We start from the raw sequence: 19,684 nt of genomic DNA, 5'->3' as shown, positions 1-19,684 counted from the left end.
GCGGCGCTGCGCAATGCCGGCTGTGCCGGGGCCGGGCGGGAGCGGCGGCCCCGCGGAGCGGCCGGAGGGGAGTGGGATGGAGAGGGGGGTCAGCCATGGGGACGTGGGGTGCTTCAGCTCCATTGGGAAACCAGGCGTTGCTTTACTGCCTTTTCTTGTTAATTCCTCACAAGAAATACTGTAGATCTGAATTAAACCATTGCTGCTGTTCTGTGCAGTCAGTACTGTATACATGTTTTCTGTGTTGCTGTAGCTCAGGGTTTCTCCTTATTTTTCCAGTTGCAATGATTGATAGCTAAAGGTCAGACTGCAGAGTTTGGATGTTGTTTCCTTTCTTACTATTTTAATTTTATGAGTTTGTCAAAATGCTTGGTAGCTTTTCCCAGTCACTGTGTATTTGATACCTTTTGCTAGATGCCCATTATATCTTAATTTGACACAAATAAAGCTCCTGCAGATTTTAGGAGATTTTTGTCAGTCTAGCTGTTGACAGAAAATCTTCAGAATTATATAATCTTACAGCAGACCTACCTGATAGGTGACCCAAAGGTAAAGCTGTATGTTGCCATTTAATGTCAGGTATCCTAATGTTTTTCTTATTAAAATCACTGATTTCCTCTAAAAGAAAGAATTTTGCATTATGAAAGCTATGTATTACAGCGTACAGCTAATATTGCTAATGTATTTTTAAAATGTTTTTGCAAACTGGATTTATTAAATTTATAAATAAAGACCCCAAACCCTGCAGTTTAATCTGTTCTGCCCTGGCATGTAAATTTAATACTATACTAGGTCAGCTTGAAAAAACAAGATGCTCTAGTCAGGAGAATACGTCTCCAAAGCATTAGCTAAATAAAGGTTAAAACCAACTTGTCTTGGTTGGATCATTTCTCCTCTATATTTAGATTCTATTGAGGTAGCTTCCTTAAAGACCTGTCTCATTTCCCTGGAGTATTACCAGTGTCCTAAAACGCCCATTGCCCTTTTTTTTTCTTTCAAAGCCAGCTTAACTGTGTTGCTGATATTAATGACAGAGAAAGGAGAACAGCTCTTTGTTTTTGTATGTTAGTGGGTGCTGGAGGTATAGTGGTCCATAATAGGTGACCACACAGTCATTTGTGTCTCACTTGTGGTAGTGTTTTTGGAACAATGTACAGCTACCTTTCCATGTATCTGGAAATAATTTTTGCTTCCCAGTTAATAGAACCATACAGGGAAAAAAAATCAACCAAGACACACACATAATTTTACTGTTTGCAAAGGCACTGAAAATTGTATCAGTAACATTTTTCAAAACATGGTGTAGAAGGTTTGAACTTGATGTAAAAATCAAATATTGCATTTCTTCCTCTTAGGATCTTTCTTGAGTTAAATCTTGAATTTAGTCCTCAAGGAGCAAGTTTACCTCTTCTGAAATGAAAGGCCATAGTCTAGGGCTATGCAGTAGATGTGCACTGCAAGCACCCCAAAACAGAAATGTGTTGTCTTGAATGATGCTGCTCTCGGTGTTCAAAAGGATGTACTTCTCAGTGGTTCCTACACACTTCCTCTGCATTTCCTTTTCCATCCTTTTTTGTAAATAATAATTACTTGGCAAGTTCCAGATTTTGAAGTAAGTGTCAGTGACACAAATTGGAGGTGTTACCTTCTAAGTCCCTGGGTATGCTTGTCAGAATCTTGTCAAAAAGGCAGCTCATTATTTTGTTTGTACCTCTGCATTCCTGTTACCTGGTGCAGGTAAGATGCATTCTGCTTCACTCATTTATGAAAAAACATCCACTTTTTTAACTTACTACAGTAAAGACAAGTTTCAAGTATTGCTGCACGTGGAAGAGTTGGAATTGGAGCTGCTGCACAGCCAGGACTGAGTACCCAGCATGACCTCTTCAAGTTTGTAATGATGAAGTTTCCTGCCTCCAGAGGAGGTTTGAGAAGGCAGACCCAAGCACTGGTGCTTGAAGGTGTTCATGCCTCCTCCTCTTTGCCTGTCTCAGGGTTTAAGACAGTTTGCTTGGTTACTGTAACATTAAGCACTGAACTTAAAATGAAGTAGTAATGGATCATAATGACTTAGTATTTGTTTCTTTTCAGTTACCCATGGATGTATAGTCTCCACAATCAAACTGTTCCTTCCAGATGGAATGGAAGCTCGATTGCGATCAGAGTAAGAATATTTATTCACATGTACCAAAATTCATCTACTGTATGATGAGGATTTGATGGATATTGTGTCTAAAATCATCATGGGAGCAGTTTATTTTCCTGTAATCCTCCAAAGCGAGTGCATGGTTCTTTTGCAGGCATTATGAGAAAAAACACTCATTTGCTTGTTGTTTTTAGTAATTAAGACAACTCTGAAGAATAAAGAAGTTCTCTAAAAGAAGAAAAAAATTCTTATGTTGTTGGGCTTTTCTGACTGTGGTTTACTCTGCTGAAATGGGCATTAGAAACAGAAGAATACAGAGAAAAAGAAAGCAAATAAGCAAATTCTCCTGCCCTCTTTCTTTATTTGTGATTGTTACTTTGGCTCTTTTAAATGCACATAAGCTTGACTAAAGTGAAGCTAATGGAAACTGAGATGAATATTGACAACATTTTCTGTGTATATGCCCATTTTTGGGAAATCTTCCAAGAGTACTAGAAACCAAAACCTGTAACATTTTGTTAAATGGCATAATCAAAAATGGCATAATTTTAGTCATCTTTCATTACCAACAATTTTGTGGGGTTTATTGTTTATTTAAATATTCTTTTATCGTTAGTATCCATAAATACTTGTGTGAAGCTTTAGGGTATCTTTGTTTACTTGTGGGAAGATAAATAAAAGTAAATTACTATAGAAGATTTTCCATATAATTTCATGTTCAAACAAGAAATAGTAAAAATGTATGGTGTTATATTTTTAGTTTTGATGAAAATGTGCAAGTACAACATTTATGTATTTTGTGTCCACTTTTTTTTTTTAGTGTTATCCATGCACCATTACCAAGTCCTGTTGACAAGGTAATTCAGTAATTTGCTGGTTTATGCCTTATTCAGACACATGCTATTTTCAGACTTGCTATAAAGATGAAGAAATGGTGAAATCTGTCCAGTAACATTTTGATATGTTTTCCACTGACTATTTTTACCTAGTTTAATATTTTGAGTGACATTTAAGGTAGAGAAGTAATGCAGTATTACAGTGTGTATCTGAAGGTAAGTTGACTTTTTACATTGTGGCACCTGAAACACGGCTTTGGAACAAAACCATTGATGTTAAGATGGTTAATTTCCAGGTGCAGGATGACAGACTAACAATTGTTGATAATTTATTACTTGATGTTCAGTGGGACCCAAGAGTAGCTCATGATTTGGTGTTTGGGGAGGTCTGTTTTCTTTATACAACGTTTTTTATGGAGGAGAAGCTGTGCTGCACAAGTCGTGTTCCCAAGGAAGATTGGGAGCAAACCTCTCTGCCTGTCTTGTAGAGCCAGAGTTGCTCACTGTAGAGTCATGGAGTCAGTATTGTTAAGTGTAATTCTTAAACTCAGCTTTGGTAATGCAGGGGACTTGTAGAAAAGCTGCTAATAGATATTCCCTTGAGAAAAGTGATCAGAAGTTGATTATTTCTCTAGTCTCTAAAAAGAAAGATAAACTTAAGTAGGTTCTAATCAGAGTTTTATGCATGAAGAACAAAATATCAAGCAGCTGTGGAAACTTACTTGTGAAACCAGCAGCCTGAGGAGTTTATAGACTGTTTAAGTTCAGATTTCAAAACAGTATGTGTGACTTGAATCCAGGACAAGGGTAGAAATCCTGAGGAGGGATTGCAGGTGTAACTGTGGGAAAACAGTTACAAATTATTTCAGTGTAGGAAGCCTACAAGAATTAGTAAACAAATAGATTGGCTGAAATAAACCCACAGAACAACCCCCCGCTTCTGTCCAACTGAAGAACAGTTTACTATTATACAAAGGTAGTACAGCTATTCCTTAATTCTGAAATAGATACTTATAGAGAGACATGATGATAACTCGTAGGCCAGCAGGAAGTGTGCAGCCATAATATGTGTGATCGAGCTGGAAGCCCACAATTTGTGTTTGTCATTGAGTGGAATGGCTTCACCTTTGTGCCCCTTGTTTCTTTATTGTCAGCTCAGTCTCAACTGTACCAAAAGCTGACTCATGAGCGTGTTGGTGGTTCAAGAACTTGTGCAGAAACACAGTGGGACCTAAGTCCCAAGTTGGGAAGTTCTGTGATTAAAAAAAGCATAAATAATAACAGAACAAGAAAGGAAGCAAAATGCTATTATTAGATAATCCGGAGTTTACCTTTGTGAGTAGATTTAAGTGAATTTCACATTACTTCTATTTAAGGAAAAATCCAAAACCATTCTGATTCTTACTTGTCTTCTTTTTCAGGTTGCTGCTAACACTCCCAGTATGTATTCTCAGGAATTGTTTCAGCTTTCACAGTATCTACAAGTAAGTTTTCTTTTAAGGTCATTTAGTTTGGCTGAGTATTTTTGTTCAAAATCCAGTATGTATTCTCAGGAATTGTTTCAGCTTTCACAGTATCTACAAGTAAGTTTCTTTTAAGGTCATTTAGTTTGGTTGGGTATTTTTGTTCAAAACGCAAATCTTATCCTGTGGCTTGTATCTACTGGAAACTAGAAAGGAAGGGACAGTGCTGGCAGCTCTTCTTCCTCACTGGCATCACAAGCCTTTCTGTGTCTGCCTCTGTGTCAGTTTGATAGGTGTGCTTTTCCCAAGATGTCATGCCACAAAAGACTTAGACTGCAAAATGGTAGCACGTTAAACTGTGTGCATTTAGAAAGGATGATATAATCAGCTTTTTGGGGAAAAAAATGAAAACTTTTTTGCTGGTAAATTTTTTCCAGGTTTAACTGTGTATAAGTTCTACTGATTAATTTTGCCTGGTTTTGTTTGATAATGGCAATTTTTATTTGTTCACATCAAGGCTTTTGAGATAATATCTATCTTTATATGTATTTGCTGACATAGCAGGAAGGAGCTCATGCAGATGCTCTTTCTTTGGAAGCCAAATACATATTCACTCACCAATCTGTTCTCTCTCCATATCCTGGAGTTAACGAAGATGCTCTTCTGTCTTCCTGTCATAAAGCAAAAATCAAACAGAAATAGTAGTTCTTGCTTGGCATTTCTTTTTTGTGACCTCATTGAGGATGAACAGCTCATTGCATGGAAGCTGCCAAGCTGTCCTTTGGTGTCTGCAGTTTTGCTACTTAAGAGATGAAGTATCTTTAAGTCTTGGGAAGAACAGCAGTGTGTCCTCAGCATGTGCAACATAGTATGAAAATGAATGGTTTAGGAACCTGAGATTATAGGATAGCATTTTCTAATTAACTATCCAAATAAATTTGTGGAATGGATAAAATAGAGTGGGCTTATTATGGTTTTGAACAAGTTTACAGTGTTTGCTGCTCACATTTCCTTTTTTTGTTGTATTTTGGGATCTCTTGTTTCTGATTCCCTGAGTTGTTCTAGCCGAACTGACTGGTGCCCTGCTCCCTTCACAGGAAGCCTTACATCGGGAACAAATGTTGGAACAGAAGCTGGCAACCCTTCAGCGACTACTTGCTGTCACACAAGAGGCTTCAGATACTAGTTGGCAGGTATCTGCAGGATCCTTTCCTTCTGGACTCAACTGTGCATTGCCATATAAATTTAGCTGTTAATGCAGGGAAAAAGCAGCAGAGATAACAAAAAGTTTATGGTGATTCTCTAAAACTGTGCAAAAGACAATGTTTAATACATTTAGTGGTTGCGTACCTTTGAAATAGCTATTAGCAGTAAGTATTCCAACAAAATTCAGATCTTTAAAGCAGAACTCTACTGGCACTGCATTAAGCATGGGATAATTCTAAGGTGATACTTCTATTCTTCTAGGCTTTAATAGATGAAGACAGGCTGCTATCAAGACTAGAGGTTATGGGAAATCAGTTACAAGCTTGTTCAAAGGTAAGTAGTTCACTTAAAGTCAAATATTAGGAAAGCTGAAAGGCAGCTCTTTTCAAGTGTTTTGGAAGTAGCTAGTTGTAGGAAAGCATTTGTAGCATAACCTTTCCAAAAGGAGCCTATGCAACTTTGATAATATGAGTAGCACAAAAACTGTACATCTGCTCTGTATTTCAAGGCATCTCAATAAGTGGCTGTTGTTTTCATTGCCCATGTCCTGTCTGGTATTCAGAGTTACAAGTAGGTGCTGCCCTGATTATTGTTTAGGCCACCTATGTCTGCCTTGGATTTTAATTGTTATTTTATTTCTATTTTCTCTCAACTATCTACATTATAAAAACTTTTTCTGCAGGTCCTGTTTAAGGTCTTTCCTCTGGGACCTGGATTGTCCAGTTCTATGTCTCCTAGGCTTGACATTGTCTTAGCAGTGCCCAAAAAAAGTGCCATAATTCTCATGTGATCAAAACGGATCACTGAATGTGTGCTGCTATACATACACTTGAAAAAATCACTTATTTATACCCAGTCATGTCAAGAATCTTTGATCACTGATTCGTACATAACATTTTCTCATCTCTCAGAAACAGCTAAAAATTTTTAATAAAACAGGCTTTATCACAATCTAATTAATGAGCAAAACAGTAATTATTCTGTTCTTGAATTATTTTGTACATGCAGAATCAAACAGAAGACAGTATACGAAAAGAGCTTATAGCATTACAGGAAGACAAACACAACTATGAGACAACAGCCAAAGAGTCCCTGAGGCGGGTCCTTCAGGAGAAAATTGAAGTGGTCAGAAAATTATCTGAAGTGGAGGTACTGAAGTTTCATGCCTGCTCGTGTGGAAGTGCTGAAACAGTTGTAACTGCTGCTGTTTAGATCCCTGCTTTGTTGCTGTGTTATGTCAATATCTGTTGTACTCTGCACTTGCAGGATATTAAGTAGTGTTTATTTCTCCTAGGACTAAGATTGTTAAACCATTAATGAGAAACTATTCTTTCAGCTCTTCCCTTTTCTCCCTGCTTTCAAAATTCATGATGCTGTCTTACAGAAGTGTGTGGGACATACACAGGGAAAATGACATACATGTATTAAAAAAAATGCTGTAAGATCTTGTTTAAACTGCAGCATTTATGGAAACATACACTTGACCACTTGTACAAAGTGTGCTTTAAATGGAGCTTTTACAGTCAGAGTGTTAGACACTCTTTTAAGATTTTCTGCCCTTGTGACATCTCACATGATTCTCTTTTCCTTTATTGTCTTTTCCTCTATCATTATTTGCTGTATTCCCTTGGTCAAGAAGTCTCATAAGACTAGTTGGCATCCTGTGCATATATACTGCTTGGAAAAAATAGATCATCTGCAGTGTTTGGTAGTTTATTGTCTGTCTTTTGTGATTATTTATTGCATAATCATTCTGTCTTACAGCGGAGTTTAAGTAATACAGAAGATGAATGTACACACCTGAAAGAAATGAATGAGAGGACTCAGGAAGAATTAAGGGAATTAGCTAATAAGTACAATGGAGCTGTAAATGAAATTAAAGATCTTTCTGACAAGCTAAAGGTAATGACAGAATTTCATCTGACTTGGGATAGAATAAATGTGATAAATGGAACAAATAAACACAGTTTAGTTTTTAATGCAGCTAACAAAAAAGTTAAGAAACTTGTTAAACACCAGTTAGCAATAGAAAGATGCATATCATTTGTATATTCTCTAGGTTCAGTTTTAGTGTAATTGAAACTGGCATCAGTTAAGTAACTTCCTAAAAAGTTTCCCTCTTCATTCACTTTGAAAGCTCCCATATTTCTGGGACTGAAATATATTATAGTATAAAATTATGTGTAGTACAGAACTTTACATGCAGCTGCTTTTATTAGGACTAATAACTTTCAAGCTAAACATCTGAAAGGTAAGAGAAATAAAAACTAGAATTAGAAATAAATTTGCATTTCGTGTTGCCTCTTCATGCAGTTACAACAAACATACTAGTCCACCATATTGTAATATGGCTCATCTTCCATCTTGCTATCAAGTTTGATATGAAATGAAATACCTAAATCTAAGAATGAAGTAAATTAAAATTTAAAGCCCTTTATGCTCGAGAACAGAATAATCACTTTATGATAAAGCCTGTTCTCCAAGAGTTTCTAATCTAGGTAAGTAGGAGTTGTGAAGGAGGAAGGTAATGGTGTTGTCTCTGGAGACCTGAGACAGTTGCTGCATTTATCTTGGATAAATACTGGAACTGGAACCTAGGTTCCTAGTTCAGTACCTCAGAGAAATTTTTCTTTCAAAATTAAAACATTAAATTGCTGCTCTTAAGGCACATGGTTTCCCAGTAATTGGTTGATCACTGATGGTGATGAGTGTACCCAGAACGATCAAAACTGAAATTTATTACCTTGTTTTGAGGGAGGACAGTTTAAAACTTAGGTTCTTGAGATCCAGCAAGGAAGAAGAGGTGGCTTGCAGTCAAGGTGGTCTGTGCAGTGTACATTCAGTTCAGAAGGGTACTTGGGTTTTGATTGTATTGAGATGGTGGAGACTTTGGGCATTTCTTAGTTTTAAGACCCTTTACTGTTGCTGTTAAATTTATGTTCCTCAGTCAAAAAATTACTTAAGATATTTCGAGATTTTATCAGTCTACTTGTAGTGAAATTTGTATAAAGGTAATAGATTTCAGGTTTTTTCATTTTTGAATCTGATTAGCAAGGGAAGTTACGTACATTTAGTTACATAAAAAACAAAATCTATCCTTTCACATGTTAATTTTGATGTTTTGAGGGATTTAAAAAATCTTTTTGAGCAGGTAGCAGAAGGAAGACAAGAAGAAATCCAACAAAAAGGACTGGCTGAGAAAAAGGAATTGCAGCATAAAATAGATGAAATGGAAGAAAGAGAGCAAGAGCTTCAAGCAAAAATAGAAGCTTTGCAGGCTGATAATGACTTCACCAATGAGCGGCTGACTGCTTTACAAGGTTAGTCAATAGCGGGGAAAAAACTTTGATTATTTGTTTTTCTTTTAATCTGTGAAATACCTTTTTCTTGGACTTCTGTTTACAGTACGGTTAGAACACCTGCAAGAGAAAACTCTTAAAGAACACAACAGCTTAGGTAGGTGTGATCAATTTCTTGTTTCAAGCTGGTTTCCGCGTTTGCTGTTCCGTTACTTTTGTTGTGATCATCTTGTAGTCTCGGTGTCTGGCAGAACTCCGATTCCCAGCTTTCCCAGCAGGGAGCTCTCCTGGGCTGCTGGGTCCGTGTCGGGGCAGGGCCGGCAGAGGGCGCTGCTTCTGCGGGTGTCCGCTCCGGCCCGGGCCTTGGAGGCGCCTTCGAGCCGCTTTAAAACGCATTTTGTATACATTATACACACGTATGTGTGTGTAATAGGCAGTAATTCTTTGGCGTTAATTACCTCTTAGACGTTTGAACAAACAGCAACATCATCTCTAGCAGGACACACGTCAAACTGCCTGGTTTGTGTGATTAGGTACTTGTGAGGAGGTGGTGTGAAAAGCCAGGAACATTTCAAAATGCTGTCTTTATAAAGAAACAAAGCCCAAAACATTTTTCTTGATTACAAAAATAATGCCCTTTCTTAATCCTAGGCATACAAGTTGACGACTTCATACCTAAAATTAATGGGAGCACAGAGAAAGGTAGTGTATCTGAGGGCTACCTTTTGTCTTATGGTTGATGTTTGAAAATGAACACATTCAAAATGTTCTCTAAAGTTTTGCTTGAAATTTTTTCTCTTTGCAAATGAATTTGTCCACTCCTGACCAGGTTGGTTTTTTTTTTTTTTTTTGCATGTACTTCCAGTCACAGTGTTTTTAGAAAGTTCTGCAAAATACAACAAAACCACTTGGAGGCTGTCTCTTTTTGTTCGTTTGTTTTTTTTTGTTCATGATGGGCTGTTGCTGCAATGAGTAGGAGTCTACTGATTGAATGTTGTCAGGGTTGTGACACAAGAAAGTGGAGAACTCATTTATTGTTTTTTCTTTTAATTTTCCCTGCAACACATAGACATGCAGTGTTTTTCTAGTGAAGTTGGGTATTATAAGTAAAGTCAGAAAAACCTATCTTTTAATAGCTTTAAAACACAAGAAAGTGGAGAACTCATTTATTGTTTTTTCTTTTAATTTTCCCTGCAACACATCCAGTGTTTTTCTAGTGAAGTTGGGTATGATAAGTAAAGTCAGAAAAACCTATTTTTTTATAGCTTTAATATGAAAAATGTGAGTATATAAAATTTATAAACAGTGGAAACTGACTTTTTAAAACTCCAGGAGTAGCTTTATGTGAAACAGGAATTCACACCGATTGAACGAAGTGATAGGGTTTTTTTAAGGCCAGTTAGTTAGAGCCAAATATTTTAGCTCATGTGTCTTAACATAGACAAAGTTTTTGAATGAAATTGTCCAATATCACATATAGCAAAAAATATTCCAGTTATGATTCCAGATTATTTAATTGGCTGAGATATATTTGTCCTCTTGTATCAATTTAAATTTTTCCTTGATGTAGCTTACTTCTACAGTCTGAGAGATGGTGGTAGCATTGGTTTGAAAGCTCAGGGACCTATACAGAGAACTCAGGGTTTTAACCAATATTCACATTGTTTAAGGACTCCTCTATTTATATTTTTGAAACAGAATTTTAAAGCTCCATATGCATATTTGTAAATTACGAGGTTCTTAACTAGGGAGACCAATAGCAGAATTAAAAGTTAATAATGACTTAACCTCCTTATTGGGAGCAGGAGGAGAGATCTGTTAAACACCTACAGGAACTGCACCAAAGCCTCCCCTAAAGCTAAGAGTACTGGTTGCTCCCAAGTGTCTTAGCATTTTAGGCACTGAGCCATGGTGCATCCTGAGGTTAGCAAGCAGGACATGCAATGTTTGTTCCCACTTCTCTACACTGCCATGGGATTATATGTTTATATAGACTCATCCATCTTCTGATGCCTAATTTTAGGTTGGTAATAGCTTAATATTTGATAGAATGGTTAAGAAATAGATGTGCTTTTCTCTTTTTAAAACTAGACCTAATTTGACACATTTTGTAAAAGCTTTTGAGCTGTAACTGCGAATATAAATTATTTTATAGAGGAAGGATTTATGACATTATAGTAGATTTGATTTTTTCTAAAGGAACACTTTATTTTAAAATTGTTGGTGGGAATGTCATGTGAGATTTTTAAATACTGATACCTTTTATGAGTCCAAATGTTAAAATTGCCCATTTAAAAATCACTGTGTGATTATAACAAATATCATTATATCACTGAAACTCACTTTTTTGATCAAAGGTGAAGAAGCAATCCCTTTTGGACTTATTTTGGGTTGTACAGGAGTTCAGTGTCATCTGAATTGATGCATGACAAGATAGATTCCTCCATCCTATGAGTAACAGTGGAACTTGTACTTAAACCTGGAAGTTTTAGGAAGCTGTTTGCCAGGTTATTTTTCTTTGAGTACTGGCAACATATAACTGCTAATTCAAGTTCTCTTTCTGAGTGTTTATACAACCTATCACCTTTTTTGCCACAAACAGCATGCTCTTTCATTAGTCTGTATTTTAGTGTAGCTTTTCATGTCAGTTGTACATTTTTCTGCATCTCTGCCATACCTGATCCATCCCCATTTCTCTGCCATTTTACATCTTGCTGCCCTGTGTTCTCTTCATGACAGTCTGTGCCTTTTTGCATCTTCCAGTCCCTTACGTAGCCCTTGTATGACAGATGGGCAGTTATTGGCTCTGTCAGATTTTGGCATTTGTTCTCTTAAAAGCAGCAGGAAACAGTTACTGCTGAATTTTTTTTGGGTTTTGTTTTGGTTTTTTTGTTTTGTGGGGGTTTTTTGGAGTTGTTTTGGTTTGGGGGTATTTTTTGTGGGATTTTGTTTGGGGTTTTTGGTTGTTTTTTTTTTTTAGTTCTTTGGTTGGTTGGTTTGGTTTGTTGTTTGTTTTTTGCTATGTAGTTCTGCATTATTTTAGAAGAGCTAAGAATTTTGGGTTTATAAAGCAGATTGAACAACTTAGGGAATGAAAGAGGAAAACTGTGAAACTCATGTAAAATCAGTATGCTTTTAAAAATTCTTTTGTCTCTCTTTCTCTCAAAGTGTGTGCACAGGCACACTACCTGGCCATGACAAGAATAATGGTTTACATTACTTTTTTCTGTGGCTGTAGCAGTCAGGAGATGTATTCAGAGTAGAGGAACTAAGAACTCATAGCCTCTCCAGAGGCTTTCAATAAAAAAAGTGTATTAGAGAATGATAGTTAGGCATTCATTTTCTCTCATTGGACATGCAGAAAAGAGGAACTTTTTGGTACAGCAAGCCCCTGGTAAAAGTTGTGTAGAACTAAATTGTTTCAAAAAGTGGTATTTTTCTCCATGTGTTGCACCACACCTAGCTTTCATCTTTAAATTTTGTGAGCCAAATATTACATGAAGAAAGATAAGAGAAATTTGAGTCACTTAGAGGACCAGGTAAAAATGAAAATGAAAAAAAAAAAAGGAAGTTTAAATGTGGAAAATAAGTTTTACAGCCATGGTGCTGTTTTTTAAAAGCCCTGTCCATGTGGGTTAAAAAACCTTTAGAGTAACTTCAAATACAGTAAAGCTCAGTATTGCAGTTGGGCAGCTGATGTCAGAGGTAATGATTGAACAATTTGGTTAGAATGTACCACATTCTGCAGGTTTGTACTAATGCCAGCCTTTTCCCACTGCTGGACTCTTGGTCAAAAGATTTTTGAGGTTCTTCAGAAAGGAAATGTTTGCACCATGAAGAGATGCAGGATTCTGATGGAGTTGGGAGCTGGACAAGGACTTGAGTAAACCTGGGAACAGAGCTCAGTTTTAGGAACTCGCTGCAGAACTGTCTTTTCAAAGTGAAACTGTTTAAAAAGTATAGGCCTATATTCAACAACTTTTTTAAAATTGAGGGTGTTAGATATGAAAAATCAACATGAAGATTAATGAATAACTTTGGAAATACCCTTTTAAAGCTAATAAAAATGCTGAAGAATATAGGTCAAGAGCATGTTTCGTCTGAAAATGCAGCTGAAGTATTTCTTTCTTCTGATCAGTTTAAAAGAGTAATCTGTTTCCTAGTATCACTCAGACATCATTTCAATTTCATGTCTTGTCTGCTTGCATATTAACTCAGATTTGATTCAAAAGTCCATCGTGAATACACTGACAAATATTGTTAATATGCCTTTCAAATTTTTTGTTGCATCAATTTGAAAATGATAAGAAGATGTAAACTGAAGTGTTTCTTTCTCTACTAGAGCACTTTCTTTCAAAGAGTGGAGGGGACTGCACTTTTATTCATCAGTTCATAGAATGTCAGAGTGAGTACAAGAGTGTTCACATTTGCTTTAAAAACAACAGAAAACACAGAAAAGGTGGATGAAACCAGGATTTGTCACTACTATTTAATATTTCTGTAGAAGCAGAAATTTTCTAAGCACAGAATTGTGGCATTGTGGTATTAAGCAGATGTAATAGGATATCTTTGCTCTTGCAAAGTGACATTGTCTCTTCTCAGTTCATCCATTATTGTGCCCTAACCAACAGAGGGTGGTGATGTTGCCACATGGTGTTTAAAACTGAGTGTAATTTTTCACCTGTTGCAATTTAAGTTGAAACCTGTCACTTTAAGCAAACATCACAGGCAGCAAAGGACAGAGAAGGCGGTGCCTTTTCACATATCTGTAATTTATCTGATAATTAAAGGCCTTACACATGCTCCAGATTAGTTGTAACAAAAGAGCCGAAGGGAAAACAAGTTCATAGTTTGTATGTGGAAATCCAAGAGACTGTTTTAAGAAAAACAGAAAATTGCATACCAGTCTTTAGAAAGATGTGTTATTCTGGAATGTGAAACGTGTTTTTCAAAGCCTTAAAATGCTTTTAAAAATGAGTAATGAAACAGCACTGTCTGCACATCTATAATTAAAGAAAAACTGAAGATATTTATACTTTCTGCCTACTGAAAGAAAAATGTCGTTAGAATGAAGAGAAGCAGAGTGCTATTAAACTTCAAGAAAACCTGGGACTTTTTTGCTTCAGAGTTTATAGAAAGTATGTACTAAAATTGAGCAGAGAAGCATCTAGATGCAGAATTAAGACAGGATATTTTTTGACATTATGCCCATTGGACTCTTTTGTCTCAAATTTTTATGAGGAAGGGTAGCAGACTTGTTTGATTTTACTGCTTGTGATCCTGATTGCAGTGCCATCAGCCAAATGACATGATACTGCTAATGTTTGTCTAAGAAAATTTAAGATTGGAAAAATCTTTATTTAAAAAAATTAATGACGGGTAGCTGTCTTCTGTAAGGCTGAAGTTTAAAATAATTCTAAATTTTGCAAAGATCTTGTATGAATCTTCTATTTTCAGTACATAAAAATTAAGTTAAATGCTTGAATAAACATTTTTATTGTCTAGAACATGAAGAGCACCCTGTGTAATGTTCAAATAAAATTGGTTGCCTGTGCATTGTTTGGATGTTAATAAAATTAAGTTAAATGCTTGAATAAACATTTTTCTTGTCTAGAACATGAGGAGCACCCTGTGTAATGTTCAATTAAAATTGGTTGCCTGTTTGCATTGTTTGGATGTTAGCTTAACCTATTTTGGCAAAACTTAGGTTAGTATCACTTCTGCAATCTAAACGTGACCAGTCCTGTCAATATTGAGAAGGAACAGTGATCAACTATCTAGTAAAATATTCTAAGATGTTAAAGAAGCACTAGTAAGAGTAAACTTAACCTATTTTGGCAAAACTTAGGTTAGTATCACTTCTGCAAACTAAATGTTACCAGTCCTGTCACTGTTGAGAAGGAACAGTGATCAAGTATCTGTTAAATTATTCTAAGATATTAAAGAAGTACTAGTAAGAGTAAAATTAAGATCAGTGGATTTATGCTTACCCTTTCTCAAGACATTGAAAGCTACAGTGAAAACACTGCAAGGCCTCGACTACTTCATTTTTAAAGGAATTAATAAGAGTTCAAATGAGTTCAGTAGTTTGCATTTTTTATGACAGTCTAAGTTTTTACTCTCACATCAAGAAAAATTCCAAATCATTGACTCTTTTATTTGTTCTTGGACTGAAAGTTTGCCTTTTCCACGTTCAAATGTGTTTGGTCAGGCCTCACAATACCATGAGGTTAAAAACTGCAAACTGTAGGATCTGTTCTTTGCCTTTTGTATGTAAATGCTGCCCTTCAGTCCTATTTCTGTTCTTTGCTCTGTGTAGCATCAAGAGCTTGGGACTCCTGGGGAGAAAAGTCACAGTTCCAGAGATTGTCAGGAAGTCGTTTTAAGGCACACAGCAAATAGTGCAGAACAATATCACACAGACTGGCAATACAGAGCAAGAAGAACATGTAGCTCATCGTGTGGTAGTATGTTGGGGTTCTGCCCAGAGGTTTAAGGTACTGAGAGAGCAGCAGGTTTATTAGTTAAACAAGAATGATATAATAAAAATCCCAGAAATCAGATGGTTTGTAAAATCCAGCTTCTGTAAACTTTTGAAGATATTATGTAATTATTTTTATTTTTTAAGCACAATGTGCTCACAGTATCATCCAGTAACGTGTCCTGACCTCTGACATCTGTGGAGTGTTATGAAATCTGGCTCTAAATGATCTGGGAAGTCTCTTACTTTCTGATCATTACATCCAGTTCACTTGTTGCTCATTCCATAGCTTTTTTTTAGTAACCGCTGGTCAAAATCAGTGATATCAAGAGCAGAAGTCATGGTGCTTTTTGATCAGTACATGATATGCATTATTAGCAAAAATGTGATGATGTATAGACCAAAGTGAGATTTGTTGCCCTGCTAACTTCCTGTCTTTCACTCCAGTCTAACCCTTCTTTATTTGTGTCCTTTTTTTCCCCCCCTTACATTGTGATTTTTGCATTTGATTTTAAATGCAAGTCAATTTCCTTCTTTTCACCAAGCTGATTTTTGCAGATTTATTAATAGTAGTTTTTGGATGAATTGAACTTATTAAATTATTTTTAACTTTTCCTTTGACCCGGAGGTGTCTAAGTAAAGTTAAAGCTGTTTAGTATCGCTTTTTTCAGATGGTTGGAAATTTGTGCGTTGAGGAACAGGTCTTTTATTGGTTTTCAAACCTGGCCTACTTCAAAGACTATTTTGATGCCAAAATATAAATGTAGAGGGGTGATGTTACTTAAGTGATATTTCTAAAATTAGTTATTATATTGCACATAGTGATAGCTTAAATCTGAAATGGAGTTCTTAAATTGAAAAGATAGGAAATGCCTAAAAACCTGAAGGAAAGCTGGCTTTAAGCTGCAGAAGAAAATATGAATTATCTTAAGGACTAACTGAAAGCTTAAGTTTGCAGCAGATTGTGTCAGTAAAAACATTAGTTACATCTACCTCTCTGCTTTCTGCTAAGTAGGGAATGGATAGCATGAAAGCTAAAGTTCTTTCGTGCCAGAAATTAAAGCTAAGATCCTTAGCCTAATTTGTATTTTGAGGGACAAGATTGCATGTCTTGATTCAGGAAAAACACTAATTGATTTAAAAACAATAAGGTTTGTGAAGTTTTCTGAAATAGTAAAATTTTAAAATGCAGAGATTTGAAAGAGCTGTTTTAAAGAAGACATCTCTTTATCTTTTTTTCCCCTCATTGTTGTCTAGATTTTCTGTTTTTAATGACTAGGGTGGTAATAGTGAAAAATAAGATTCTATGGAGTTTGGTGATACCAACATCCAATTTTCTGTTTTATCTAAAATACCATATCTGTATTCTCTAAATACCAGCATGCTGAATTGATTATTTTTTGTTGGCTTATTCCATATATCAACGGTAGCATTCTTGAAGCACAGGGAATGTTCACTTTTCTGAAAGTGAGGAGTCAGTCACAGAGTGCAAAACACTGGCTGTGCCCTGCCCTGTGCCAGGCTGGGCAGGGACCTGTGTGCTGCTGCTCAAGGTCTTGGCTGCAGAAGCAGTGCCAAGGATAGTGTACCTTTTGTACAAATGCTCAGATCAGTAATGGACACGAGAAAACAGTAAGCCACCATGGAAATAAAAAAAAAAAAGCCAAAAAACCCAAGCCTGCAGTTTCTTTTAGTCATGGAAACAGAGTGTGAAGAATTGCTGCAGAAGTTTCAGTTTGGAAAACATCTGTGTCAAGAAGGATAGTTTCTGTTTTGTATTGCAATTATTCAGGGTTTAACAGTTACTGAATTGTGAAAGCTAAAAGATGCATCAATTCATAATGCTAAGTTTTCCTCTGTAAGCTGATTATAGAAGCCTATTTTAAGCTAGCAGTCTAGCATGGTTGAGGTGTTACCCCTTCAGCTCAAGCAGTTGAAAGCTACTTGTTTTTGTCTTCAGCTGTTTTATTCAGATCTACAGGGAGAATTCCCCAGCTTTTTTCTTGCTGCCTTCCCTTCCACCCCACTTCCAGCCACAGCTGAGTCCTGGAATAATCATATATGAAGACTTTTGTTTAGATTTATTTTATTTTAAATGGAAGAGGACTCATGGTATCAGTTGAACTCCTGACTTGTGTCTGCCAGTAACTTGATTCCCTCCACAGTGCTTTACTCAGTCTAGGCACAGTCATTCTCACAAGCTCAGAGGAACTTGAGGCTGTTCTGAACTTGGATGATGAGTGATCTCCTACAGTTGCTTGAGACCTAAAGCCAGTCTTGAAAATCCAGTGTGCTGTTGCATGTGTTTCTGAAGCAGTGTTAGTAAAATGTTACATTAATGCAGAATAATATTTGTAGATAAAAGTAGGTGGAGGGAACATCTCTTTTCCACTGGCTTATCTGTCTGTGTGGGAGGGGGCAGAATACAGGACAACCTTTTGGCCATGAAAACCTTCACACTTCAGGTTTTTTTGTCTGAAAGTTTGTCTGCCAACTAGGTTTGTGAAAGATCTCCTCTCCCAGATCTTGTCCTGCATCTGTCCTTCAATTGTCATAGTTACAGCAACATGCCACCAGAGGAATAGAGGGACAAATTCATCTTCAAACATACTTGAAGCTGAAAAAGCTTGAAGTTTTTTGGGTTTTGTTGTTTTGCTTCTAATTTGAAGAGGATTTACTTCTTTAGTCTGAACTCTCCTGTTTGTGCTGTTCATTCAGCCTTCTGTGTGTGTCAGTTTCCTGTTGACAGCACATGGAGTATCCAGCAAACTGCATTCCCTGCCTGGTTATCAGGGATCTGACAGAGAGACCATGGAGGGGAGGCAGAGGGAGCTTCTCAGGCCTGATATTTTGGGGACTAACAGCTTACAACATGGACTAAACTGTGAAATCTGCTGCACAGAAACGGAGGATGTGATCTTCTGTGTTGGCACTGCTTCTTAAGGAATCAGAAATAATGAAATCTCATCTGCAAAAAGAAATTAATTATTCAATAGTTTTGTTAGTGTCCTTCGTTAATTCAATCCTGTTCTTCCCTTCAACTTCTTGGTGTGCTTGTTTACCTTTATGTTCTAGCAGGAGTTAGGATGAAGTTAGCAATCTAGTCTCAAATTCCACTTCTAAGATTTTTGTGCATTTCACATACACGAGTAGACTTCGCTAAAGTAGACTTTGGATAAAAACTCCTTTTTTCATGAACCTGAATGTAATGCATTCCTAGGTTTTAGGAGGATTTTTGTGCAGCTCTCTTGAAAGGTTTAAACAGAAAAGGGTGTTTCTGTGTATATTTCACAGGCACTGTTAAAAGCAGTTGTGATGTTGAGGGGACTTCTCTGTTGCTCTTTTATGTGGTGCATTTCTGGATTTCTGCTGTGTTGGATGCATGTCTGTTTCATGCAACCAAATTTTCAAATTCCTTTTTTTGATAACTAAACTTGAGAAATGTGTTAATTATTTGTTGCTTCCGATTAGTTTGTTTTGGGGTTTTTTTTTTAAGTACATAAAATTCATTTTTCTAAATTCTCATTAGTGAAATGCAGCATTATGTAAGTTAATAAGGAGAAATAATTATGCACTGTATCACAAAGTTCTGGTAGGCTTGTGTGCTCTGTTTCATTATTCTGTGCCAGAATAAAGTTTTTGTTCAAGGCTGAGTAGGAAGTAATATTATCAGCTTTTAATTTGGTCATGGAATGTACTCTACGTAGATGCGTGCAGGGAAAATTTGAGCTTGGAAAGTAACACTTATTTTGTTTGGCAGACAAGATCATAGATGAAGGACATCTAACCAAAGTGGAAGAAACAAAGCTTTTGAAAGGTTAGACTTCTGGATTATTTAACTGTTTTTGAAGCATGCTTTTTCTGTCACTCAGTGCATGTTCTGTGTTAAGCCAGCAGTCTGAGTTTTGATTGAATACGCATTTGAGGAGAAATTCAATCAAGGGGAGGAAAATTGTTTGCCAAACTCTACTCCAAATACTATTGTAGGCTAAAAAGATTTAATGGAAACCATTTTTGATGACTGAGTGCATGAAATGCTAGTCTTAATATTGACTGAGTTCTTACTTGAATATGCATTTTAAAAAAAAAAGTAATTTTTGTAAATTCAATTCAAGCTTTGGTGCCTGCATGAATTCCAAGTGGGGTTTTGGTTTTATTATAGAGCTACATACAAATAATGTTTGGTGTCATTTCAAGTTTTTAAAAAAGTATATTTTAATTTGACTATTTTCTATCTTATCTCATAACTTTAA

General features: G+C 36.4%; 1 protein-coding gene across 29 annotated transcripts in view; it reads left to right on the top strand.

Annotated features, from left to right (window-relative positions):
• LOC121347181 (sarcolemma associated protein) overlaps positions 1-19,684 on the top strand; it is an 88,555-nt gene that overhangs the window by 34,326 nt on the left and 34,545 nt on the right. For 6 of the 29 annotated variants that reach the window (XR_005954188.1, XR_005954183.1, XM_041425611.1 and 3 more), the window contains exons 3-14: positions 2,092-2,164; positions 2,967-3,003; positions 4,404-4,466; positions 5,543-5,638; positions 5,913-5,984; positions 6,660-6,800; positions 7,416-7,553; positions 8,803-8,971; positions 9,057-9,107; positions 9,602-9,652; positions 13,293-13,355; positions 19,192-19,248. Coding sequence is in view for 17 of the 29 variants with exons in the window: in XM_041425611.1 (XP_041281545.1) it covers positions 2,092-2,164; positions 2,967-3,003; positions 4,404-4,466; positions 5,543-5,638; positions 5,913-5,984; positions 6,660-6,800; positions 7,416-7,553; positions 8,803-8,971; positions 9,057-9,107; positions 9,602-9,652; positions 13,293-13,355; positions 19,192-19,248 (1,011 nt within the window). In the remaining 12 variants the exon portion in view is untranslated. Of the gene's footprint in view, positions 1-2,091; positions 2,165-2,966; positions 3,004-4,403; positions 4,467-4,524; positions 4,566-5,542; positions 5,639-5,912; positions 5,985-6,659; positions 6,801-7,415; positions 7,554-8,802; positions 8,972-9,056; positions 9,108-9,601; positions 9,653-13,292; positions 13,356-19,191; positions 19,249-19,684 lie in introns of those variants that run through there. The other 23 variants (XR_005954191.1, XR_005954185.1, XM_041425613.1 and 20 more) reach the window with 13 other exon arrangements.

Source organism: Onychostruthus taczanowskii, unplaced genomic scaffold, assembly GCF_017590055.1.
Source record: "Onychostruthus taczanowskii isolate IOZ18803 unplaced genomic scaffold, ASM1759005v1 scaffold9, whole genome shotgun sequence".
In the NCBI taxonomy this organism is placed as follows: domain Eukaryota; kingdom Metazoa; phylum Chordata; class Aves; order Passeriformes; family Passeridae; genus Onychostruthus; species Onychostruthus taczanowskii.
The sequence above is the reverse complement of the archived record's forward strand: the minus strand, read 5'-3'. Positions and strand labels throughout refer to the sequence as shown.